An 11,491-nucleotide genomic window follows, 5' to 3' on the forward strand; every position below is an offset into this window, starting at 1 on the left:
ACTGCACTTTTAAAGCTTTTATCTGGGCTTTTTTCAGACGAGGGACTCTCCAGACAGGGACTGTTTTCAGTGGGGGGAAAAACAGTCAAAGTATTCTTGGGTTGATAAATGGGGAAATTAACAGCCTTTATTGCTCTGTACAGTTTCTGTTCATGTTGTTTAACCGATGCCCTCCGACTGAGTGGGTCGTCACTGAAAACTATGAATGATCTTTCTGACTGCTTCTCTCTGATATCTCCGAACCTTTTTTTTCCCAGAAAATGTTTTGCAGAAGAAGTGGTGGAATAGGATCAGGAATGGATCTTTCGATAGGCCGGTTCTGCTGTGTACTGTTAAGCCTCTTTGCAGGTTTGGCCTCTGGTCTGGAGATTACAACTACAGGGCCGACATCCATAGAGAAGGCCTGCGGTCAGAGTGTGAAGCTGGATTGCCAGTTCAGTCTGGCTCCTGAAGATTCTGGGCCACTGTTTATTGAATGGAACCTTCTGGCCTCTGACAGACAGAAAGAGGACAACACATTGATCCTGTACGCGGGTGACAGGGCCTATGAAGACTATTATGCCCCCATGAAGGGTCGAATCCATTTCAGCTCTGCTTTTCCCAAGCACGGCGACGCCTCCATCAATCTGACAGAGCTGAAATTGTCGGACTCGGGCACCTACCACGTTAGGGTGAAGAAGGTTCCTGGTGTCGACAGCAGGAGGTTTCTGCTGAAAGTCATGCTGAAACCATCCAAGCCCAGGTGCTATGCCGAAGGCCCCACACACGAGGGCAAAGACATTGTGCTGAAGTGCTTATCTATGGAAAGCACCAACACCCTGCAATACAGCTGGGAGAGGACCAGTGACAACAAGCTGCTGCCCGCCTCTGCTGTGATGGATCCTGTGGGAGGCACCCTTAACGTGAGGGACGCATCTACCAGTGCATCTGGCACCTATCTCTGCACTGTCAGAAACCGCGTTGGCACTGAGCAATGTGTACTGTATCTCAATGTGACACCATCTCCCAACACTGGACGCATCATCGCAGGAGCCATAATTGCTGTACTACTGATCCTCATCATTATTGCCATCGTCCTCTTCTGCTATTGGCGTGCCCGTCACAGGAAGAAGTACGAGAAGGAAACCAGCAATGAGATAAGAGAGGATGTGCCTCCTCCTAAGAGACGCATTTCGACGGCGAGCAGCTTCAATGTGGGCAGCCAGCCCTCCTCCCTGGGCTCGATGTCCAACCTGCATAAGTACAACAGGATGAAGCCCCAGCCCAAGTTCATGGAGATGAAGCCAGAGTCCGAGTACATGGAGATGAAGCCCCAGCACGCCAAGATTCCCCCATCGGAGGAGTTCGAGAGACATGGTTGGTTTATGATTGGTCTCAGCCCTTTATATGGATAAATGCTGAGGGATGTTCTCCCCACGGCACCATTTGAAGAATAAAAAACTACACCTGATTTCTCATTAGCATGAGGGTGAATCCATAGTAACTGATTATTTGAGTGAACTATTCCTTCAACAATAACCTGTTTCACAGAGTTCTTTCCCTAATGTGCACACTACTTGCTTTCTTATGGTACATGGATCTGGCCAGCTTTTCATAAAATTATACTGTCAATCTGTTTGCCTACAGGTACATCAAGGACCTGGACAGAGTCTGATACCTCATCACAGCCAAGCAAAGGAGGATCAAGTCTTGTGAAGACAAAACCCATCAAGTGGTCATATGCAGAAGAGGACCAGGAGTCTGATGCCTCATCACAGCCAAGCAAAGGTATTTGAACAATAACCTGTTTCAGTGGGTGTAACATTCCATTCAATACACAATTTTTTATTATTTTTTATTATGAACTTTTCTTTTAATATCAGAGTACTTTTATTCTGCCATTTATTGGTTTTAAGCTGTGCTCGAACTTGTCTATTTAACTTTTAACTCAACTTTAATTCATTGTCTGCACCAGGGACAGTTTCTGTAATTTTGTTGTGTTTATATATAATGACACGTTCTGATTCAATGCAAGATACACAAATCAATATCCTCATCATACCTGGAGAAAAAACTTGAATGATATAAATGTGGTTTCCTTAAAAGTCTTCTAAGATGCAGTTCTTTAAATGAGCTTTTCTAACATTGCATCTTTATGTTTTCAAGGAGGGTCAAGTCCTGTGAAGAAGACCAAACCCATCAAGAGGTCACATGCAGAGGAGGACCATGGGTCTGATGCCTCATCACAGCCAAGCAAAGGTATTTGAACAATAACCTGTTTCAGTGGGTTATTTTATAGTCTCATACAGACATTGTTGGTTTCAGGATGTCCACTATTCCTACAATTACTGGTACTTTAGGGTTTGATGAAACTCAATTCACACACAACTTAGAAAACACAGTATGACTTTTTTAACCAGAACCAGTTCAAGTTGAGAACTGGCTCAATCCATCAACATCATATTTTTCTGAGTTTAGCGATTCCTCTTATCGATGCCTTAGGACTGTCTTTGGGCACACACACATATCTATAGGAATCACCCCCACCAACCTTTATTTCATCTTTTTTTTTTTTTTTATAGATTTATTAAAGAAAGAAGAGGAAGATGTGGACAAAGGAAAAACTCCAAGCTGCAAAACAGAAGCTGAGAGCATTAAGCATTAAGGTTCCTAAAATCAAGGCGTAAATAGTTCATTTAACAGCAGTAGTTAATTTGCACATTTGTTTTTATACATATCAGAGAATTTTTTTGTTTGTTGTCGGTTTAACTAATTGTTTTTATATCACAGTTAAATGCATACAAAAATAAATGTTCAAGGAATAGTTCACCCTAGAAACAAAATTCAGTCATTATGGACTCACCCGCTTTCTTCTCTCCTGCCTTCCCTCCTTCCCACCTTCCTTCCCTCCTCCCTTCCTCCCTCCTTTCCTGTCTTCCTTCCTTCCTTGAATTTTGTTTCTAGGGTGAACTATTCCTTTAATGCACTGCAGCAGTTCTGCGACGCAGCAGTTAGCAGAAGTTTTGAACCTATGTGTAACCTTACAGCTGTGGTTAAATACACCTGAGAGAATTATGGCAGTTACTGATCAACAAGTACATCACAGTAGCAGGATATGCTGTTTGCACCTTCATTTTCCGTAGTAGTTTTCTGTCACAGTAAATATAATATAATACATATTGTATAACATATGCTACTTTACCTTGTTGGTGGACATGCTTCCAAAAGAAGCTTTGTGATTCACCGGCTCCGTCAACAAATTCACATGTATTGATTTTCCCCAGGGATGTTCATACAGCAACAGTATGACCACACTGACACAAGAGATGATTACGCTTCTCAACCAGCTGGGAGGCAAAGGGCAAAGAACCAGCCAAGGGCAAAGAGCAACCCAAGCAAGAGGAAGTCAAGAGGCCTGATTCACCAACACCACCATACAAACCGTTGTACCGAAGACAGGGAGACATGGAGACTGCTAAGGATGATCCTTCACCACAATGAGCCAGCCCAACCCTGTTCGTCCACATTTCCAATGCAGCAAACTGTTGATCTTGTTCTAAGACTCTTTGTATCAAAGTTCAAATTGTGTTCAATGTTGAAATATACACCACTCAGCTGAAAATGAAAGTCCAAAGGTATGATTTCTGTTTCCTTTATTTTCTGAATCACAATTTGAAAATTTTGAGTTACAAATTCTTACATGTTAGACAGGAAGGTGTATAGTCAGATGAGATTCTGGAAGTGCTAAATTCAAAATGTTCTTTAAATCACAATTTGAAAGTTTCAAGTTACAAATTCTCACATGTTAGACAGGAATGTGGAAGTATAGAGTCATAGATGTGAATCTGGAAGTGCTAAATCCAAAAATGTTTTTGTAAATGTAAATTTGTACTTCCTGTGTCACAGGAAGTTGAAAATGCGGAGTAAGGCAACAGGGGTGACAGCACGGTGAGTGAGCTCTCTCGCAAGGAAGCGACTGAGGATGAGCATAACTCGGGGAAAAGAATCACTCCAGGACAAGGAGACACCCGAGGACATGGAAGTTGGCCCGACTCAAACAGAAATGGCTCAAACACAAACACCATCAAGGCCCAAACACCAAAGGAGTGCAGACCACTGAGGTTGATCCTTCACCACAGTAAAGCCATCCCAGCCCTGATGTTCCCGCACCGGAAATGCTTCATCTTGTTCTATGACACTAAGTCAAAGTTCAATGTTGAAATTGGAATGACACACCATTTAGCTGTAAATAAAAGTTCATAAGCAATTATTTCTGCTTCTTTTGTGAATTGTTAAGAGTCAAACATATTACAGTGTCAATATATGAAGTCCTTCAAATATCAATTTGAAAATGTCAAACTTTCAAACAAATTCTGAAATTGAAGATAGTAATTTGGAAGTTCATAGTTATTGATGAAAATGTGGAAGTGCTACCAAATTCCAATCTATGATTGAGCTGTGGTTGGAAACGAGACTTTGTGCTGTGGCGGGGGCGGAAACCAGATTGAAAAGGGTCATAGAGGGAGTTTTGAGTTAAGTGGGTGTGTAATTGGGTGGCGACTACTTTTTCAAGGATTTTGGATATGAAAGGTAGGTTGGAGATGGGGCGGAGATTATTGTAGTTGTTGGGGTCTAAGCCAGGTTTTTTCAGGATAGGGGTGATAGCTGCAGTTTTGAGGGGCGAGGGAACAGTTCCGGTGGTGAGTGAAGAGTGAATGATGGCAGATAAGAGGGGAAGCACAGAGGGGAGACAAGATTTGACAAGGGTGGTGGGAAGGGGGTCAAGCTGACAGGTAGAGGGTTTGGATTTACGGATGAGGTCATAGATTTGAAGGTCAGTGGGAAGTTGGAAATTAGGGAAGTGCTGACAGTGTGGCAGAGGTGCTGGTGGGAGGAGAGGAAGTGCAGGTGGGAGAGAGGGAAGTGAGTCTGAATCTAAGTGTTGGTGAATGATGGAGATTTTGTCATTGAAAAACTGCATTAGGGAGTTACAGGTGTCAGTTGAATACAGGTGGTCTATGGTAGAGCTTGATAATAGATGAGAATATGAAAGTGCCTCCAAATTCAAATCTATGATGAAGCTTGGCAGTAGATGAGAATATGAAAGTGCCTCCAAATTCAAGTCTATGATGGAGCTTGGCAGTAGATGAGAATATGAAAGTGCCTCCAAATTCAAGTCTACGATGGAGCATGGCAGTAGATGAGAATATTATAGAGATAAATGTAGATCTCTTACTTTATTAGAGAGAGCAGTTGAGTCATGACAGAAAACAAGTAAATAAAAGGGATGAACAGACACCCAGCAAAAAAAAATGCAAAGTGTGGGAGTTGAACTTACAACCTACTGCATTAAGAGAATAGGAGGCATGCTCTTAAACCACTGAGCCACCTCAGCACTGTGACATGTGGTGAAATTGATGTGTATGCATTGTTGGGGGTGAGGCCCTGTGGCAGAGCTTGACAGTAGGTGAGGATATGAATTCCAATGGTAGAGCTTGGCAGTAGACGAGAATACGTAAGTGCCGCCAAATTCAAATCTATGGTGGAGCTTGGTCAGATGAGAATATGATGATAAACTAGAAAATTTCCTCTGGGAAATTTTGAGGGGGCCACGGGAGCTACGGCCGGTTTTGCCATCTCTGTCAACATGGGAATCAAACCCACGATCTTAAGGTCAAGACAGAGCTAATCAGACAGACATGATCATCTTTCTAGAAGCACTGATATGGAGGAGCTGTAACCACATTAGGTTACCTGTGTGTGTGTGTGTGTGTGTGTGTGTGCATCGATGATGAATGAGAAATTGGAAGTGCCACCAAATTCCAATCTCTGACTCAGCTAGGTCCATAGATGAGACTTTGAAAGCTATGTTAAATGAGAAATTGGAAGTACTACCAAATTCTAATCTATGATTGAGCTTGTTCCACAGACGAGACTTTGGAAATGATAATGGATGAGAAATTGGAAGTGCCACCAAATTCCAATCACTGACTCAGCTTGGTCCATAGATGAGACTTTGAAAGCTGTTTTATATGAGAAGTAGGGAGTACTACCAAATTCTAATCTATGATTGAGCTTGTTCCACAGACAAGACTTTGGAAACGATGACGGATGAGAAATTGGAAATGTCACCAAAGAGTTACAATCACCAAAATATTTGTCTTGGAGGCAAATGTAGGTAAATTCTCCCTTTATTAGAGTGGGCAGGGGAGGCATGACAGAAAACAAGTAAATCAAAACAGTAAACAGACACCCAGCAAAAACAACACACAGAGTGGGAGTTGAACTTGCAACCTCCTGCATCAGTGGAATATGTGACATGCTCTTAAACCACTGAGCCACCTCAGCACCATGACATGCTGTCAAATTGATGTATATACATCATTGGGGGTGAGAATCTATGGTAGAACTTGATAATAGATGAGAATATGAAAGTGCCTCCAAATTCAAATCTATGATGAAGCTTGGCAGTAGATGAGAATATGAAAGTGCCTCCAAATTCAAGTCTATGATGGAGCTCTGCAGTAGATGAGAATATGAAAGTGCCTCCAAATTCAAGTCTACGATGGAGCAGGGCAGTAGATGAGAATATTATAGAGATAAATGTAGATCTCTTACTTTATTAGAGAGAGCAGTTGAGTCATGACAGAAAACAAGTAAATAAAGGGGATGGACAGACACCCAGCAAAAAAATGACAATAATAGAGAGAATAAGAGGCATCCTCTTAAACCACTGAGCCACCTCAGCACTGTGACATGTGGTGAAATTGATGTGTATGCATTGTTGGGGGTGAGGCCCTGTTGCAGAGCTTGACAGTAGGTGAGGATATGAATTCCAATGGTAGAGCTTGGCAGTAGATGAGAATATGAAAGTGCCTCCAAATTCAAATCTATGATGGAGCATGGCAGTAGATGAGAACATGAAAGTGGCTCCAAATTCAAATCTATGGTGGAGCTTGGCAGTAGATGAGAATATTATAGAGATAAATGTAGATCTCTTACTTTATTAGAGAGAGCAGTTGAGTCATGACAGAAAACAAGTAAATACAGGGGATGAACAGACACCCAGCAAAAAAAAATGCAAAGAGTGGGAGTTGAACTTACAACCTACTGCATTAACAGAATAAGTGTATGATGATAAACTAGAAAATTTCCTCTGGGAAATTTTGAGAGGGCCACGGGAGCTACGGCCGATTTTGCCATCTCTGTCAACATGGAAATCAAACCCACGATCTTAAGGTCAAGACAGAGCTGATCAGACAGACACATGATCATCTTTCTATAAGCACTGATATGGAGGAGCTGTAACCACATTAGGTTACCTGTGTGTGTGTGTGTGTGTGTGTGTGTGTGTGTGTGTGTGTGTGTGTGTGTGTGTGTGTGTGTGTGTTTGTGTGTGTGTGTGTGTGTGTGTGTGTGTGTGTGTGTGTGTGTGTGTGTGACTGACTTGACACATGTTATGAGCTGCATCCTGTGTCAGTCTGATTTAGGCAAGACAAGGCAAGGCAATTTTATTTGTACAGCCCGTTTTTACAAACAGTTTGTCTCAAAGGGCTTTACATGGCATCATAACAACATCCTCTGCCCTTAGACCCTCACATCGACTGAGGAAAAACTCCATAGAAAACCCTTTTAACAGGGAAAAATCGGAGAAACCTCAGGGTGAGCTACAGAGGGTAGCTGTATGTGTTTACAAACATTTAAACAAGCGCCAGGTGGATTGTTTATGAAGTTAACGAGCTCTGGCCTGAGAATCACAGAGGTTACCACGGCGATAGGGGCCCCCCAGGCTGAGGCAGACAGAAACGTGGAGAAAAAGAGTGATTTTCTGCCTCTGCACTGGTCTCGCAAAAGGCTTACTGTGACAAAAACGGTAACTCCTATCAGAACAAAACACAGATCATCGGTGCTGTAAGGACTTCCTGAAAAATTTGGTACGATTTGGTGTTTCTACAGTAAATATTTAGGAGACGCTGGCAGTTTTAAAACATCGGTCCGTTCTGCTTCTCTCAGAAAATCTTTGTATTGGAGTCAATGAGGAGCAGAGACAGATGTGGCCGCACTCAGAGGCTGATTCTGTAAATTCTGTAAGTCTCTCTGATATTTTAAGCACATGGTGAGAGACAGAACAAGTTTGTCTACAATTTTCTGAAAAACTTATGTGTGTAGAGTGTAAATTGTGGCCGGGCCGAGTGTGGAAAGAGATGTCACCCACTCTGACACGAACATTCCGTGCAATACAAAACCATTATAATCTCATAATTTCTCCAAAAATGATAATGGTCATTGATCAGGGATTGATAAAAAACTCTATGACCTATCAAAACGTGGAGTAATACGCCAATACCCAAGACTTGTGTCTACTGTTTAAAGTTCAAATTAAGTCTCTAGGTGAAAGAATGCCTGAGCAGTAGACGTTTGTTAAACTCCAATGATTGGTCTTTTTCGCTTTTTTTTTGCCCACACCGATCCTGATCAAACTGCTTGTTTTGATATATAACGTGTGGCACTATATAACGTGCAGCAACTCGAAGAGTTGCAGGACTAGTAGCGAACCGAAAGTCGTCCGGAAGATGAAGAAGAAGAATAAGTAGGAAAAAATCCACACAATAACAGTAGTGCCCCGGCTTCGCCCGGTCAGTGCCCGGTGCGATGGCCCGTGGCCCTAATAAGTCTATAGCTCATTGTCTGATGTCGATGCTCATGAATCTTGTCATTGTGAGTCCACCCTATGACTTTTGACATCACTTTTGGGTCACTTCTTCTGGGTCCACATGGTCAAAAATGATTGTGGAGCCTCAACTAAGGCATCTACAGACAGGTCTCATTAATCAGGCCCATCAAGGTCACCCGCAGGCCCCCGTGGGCTGGCAGGGCTCTAGTGGGAAGCCAGGTTTTAGTCAAAAGTAGTTGCAGGGCTCCTCCTCATCTCTGAGCCAACAATACTCACGAATGCTTGGTGACTGTCTCTGAATAACTTTGCTTGGTGACCTGTTGACCTTTGAAATGTAGAGGGCCATAACTTTTTAAACCAAAGGGCTTTCAGCAAGGGCCTAACCTTCCCCAAAAGGCCTTCCAGTATTTGTTCTCATATGTAATAAATACGACTGTAGCTCATTGTCTGATGTCCAAGCTCCACTTTTGCCAAAATCAAAAGGTCCATCAGGTCCTATAGGTCCTTCACAGGCACATCAGACTTCCCTTCCAAATTTCCATTCATTAACTTCCAAATTATCTTGTCATTGTTAGTCCACCCCATGACTATTGACATCACTTTTGGGTCACTTCCTCTGGGTCCACATGGTCAAAAATGATTGTGGAGCCTCAACTAAGGCATCTACAGAAAGGTCTCATTAATCAGGCCCATCAAGGTCTATAGCTGCTTCTAAACTTACATCCATGGATACCTGTTGTTATGGAAGTAAATAAATTCAGACCAGCAAACTGAAGCATGGAGAATAGAGACATGTACATCCAGTTTTCCATCTATTGTATCATGCATGTATGTGGATCAAAATTTGGACTTCCTGTGTGATGGGGAAGTAGGTGGATAAGAAGCCAGCAGTGCGGGCCACATGATGAGTGAGGTCTGTAAAGTTTTTATTAACTCCCTTAACTTTTTTGTAAGGGGGGTGGGGGTGATCTAGGTTGATATTTGGAACTGTAGTATTAAAGTCCAAATTTCAATCTATTAGATATGAAGAATGGATGTAAATTTGGAACTCTGTAAACTTGGGAGTTGAACTTCCGGTGTAACAAGAAGTAGGGTGATAAGGCAGCAGCAGTGACCGCATGGTAAGTGAGCTCTCAAAAATCTAGATTTTTGATATGTTTAAACTGTTGAAATCCACGTGTAGTTTACGAATTTGATTGTATATTATCACTGTCTATATATATATAGGTGGTTAAAGGATTTCTGAACATATAGGATGTAGTTATATGTCACTTTCCTGTTTCAGGTGAACAGAACAGTCAAATTAGTTCTCTAGAATGTGGATTTTTGATATGCTAAACTGGTTGAAACCTGTGTAGTTTTCATAATTTAACTGTGTAATATCACGGTCTATAAATATGTAGGTTGTTATATGGATTTCTGATCATATAGGATATAGTTATATGTCACTTTTCTCTTGCAGTTGAACATGTTGTGAAATTGATATTTGGAACTGTGGTTTTAAATTCCAAATTTCAGTCTATTACACATCACAAATAGATTAAGATGTGGAAATTGATATTTGGAACCACGGTTTTTGACTCCAAATGTCAATCTATTACATATTAAAAATGAAATAGACTATGGAACATATAGCAGGTAATGACAGATTGAATGTTGGAAAGAAAACCTACAGTTCCAAATCAAAACACGTGTCCATTTTTGGCTTCTATAACACAGGCTGAAAGGAATCCAGCACCTCCTGCCAAGCTGGGCAGTGGCAGCACTCAAGCAGCCCAAGATGGCCAGAGCACTTGTATCCCAGAGGGCCTGGTCCAGCAGGCTCCTTACTGCACACCAGAGGCTTCACTGGATGAGACCCTCCATTACATGCCAGGGCCACTGGCAGGGGATAATCCTAGACACATGGGAGCAGTCAGGGCTGAGATGAGCTCCAGGTCAGTTGAATTCAATTTAGCCTGGTGGGCCCTAAAGGCACTGGTATCTGTCATTAACTCTGGGCCTGCTCTATTACACCAAGTGGAATCAAACCCTAGGTATGTGCCAACAACCTTCTCTAGGGACATCTCCCATGGGTACATGCCAGCACACCTCCATAGGGACAGCTCCACTGGGTGCATGCCAGCACCCCTCCATAGGGACAGCTCCACTGGGTACATGCCAGCACCCCTCCATAGGGACAACTCCACTGGGTACATGCAAGCACGCCTCCCTATGGACAGCTCCACTGGGTACATGCCAGCACCCCTCCATAGGGACAACTCCACTGGGTACATGCCAGCACACCTGCCAAGGGACAGCTCCCCTGGGTACATGCCAGCACACCTGCCAAGGGACAGCTCCACTGGGTACTTGCCAGCACATCTGCCAAGGGAGAGCTCCACTGGGTACTTGACAGCACACCTGCCAAGGGACAGCTCCACTGGGTACTTGCCAGCACATCTGCCAAGGGACAGCTCCACTGGGTACTTGCCAGCACAGCTGACAAGGGACAGCTCCACTGGGTACTTGACAGCACCCCTCCATAGGGACAACTCCACTGGGTACATGCCAGCACGCCTCCCTATGGACAGCTCCACTGGGTACATGCCAGCACCCCTCCATAGGGACAACTCCACTGGGTACATGCCAGCACATCTGCCAAGGGACAGCTCCACTGGGTACTTGACAGCACATCTGCCAAGGGACAGCTCCACTGGGTACATGCCAGCACACCTGCCAAGGGACAGCTCTACTGGGTACTTGACAGCACATCTGCCAAGGGACAGCTCCACTGGGTACTTGCCAGCACACCTTCCAAGGGACAGCTCCACTGGGTACTTGCCAGCACACCTGCCA

General features: G+C 43.3%; 2 protein-coding genes across 2 annotated transcripts in view; both read left to right on the top strand.

Moving 5' to 3' along the window:
- Window positions 1–293: 293 nt before the first annotated feature.
- Window positions 294–3,480, top strand: LOC146988145 (coxsackievirus and adenovirus receptor homolog). The gene is made up of 4 exons (XM_085775307.1): window positions 294–1,356; window positions 1,627–1,767; window positions 2,146–2,209; window positions 3,327–3,480. The coding sequence occupies exons 1-4, from the start codon at window positions 297–299 to the stop codon at window positions 3,478–3,480; spliced, it is 1,419 nt and encodes a 472-aa protein (XP_085631433.1). The 5' UTR covers window positions 294–296.
- A 5,283-nt stretch (window positions 3,481–8,763) lies between these two features.
- LOC146988146 (putative HERC2-like protein 3) overlaps window positions 8,764–11,491 on the top strand; it is a 5,408-nt gene continuing 2,680 nt past the window's right edge. The window contains exons 1-2 of the mRNA XM_085775308.1: window positions 8,764–8,841; window positions 10,373–10,567. Coding sequence (XP_085631434.1) covers window positions 8,764–8,841; window positions 10,373–10,567 — 273 coding nt within the window. The remainder of the gene's footprint in view (window positions 8,842–10,372; window positions 10,568–11,491) is intronic.

This window comes from Trachurus japonicus, chromosome 4, assembly GCF_045865225.1.
Source record: "Trachurus japonicus isolate A0001 chromosome 4, Traja_1.0".
Taxonomy (NCBI): Eukaryota; Metazoa; Chordata; class Actinopteri; order Carangiformes; family Carangidae; genus Trachurus; species Trachurus japonicus.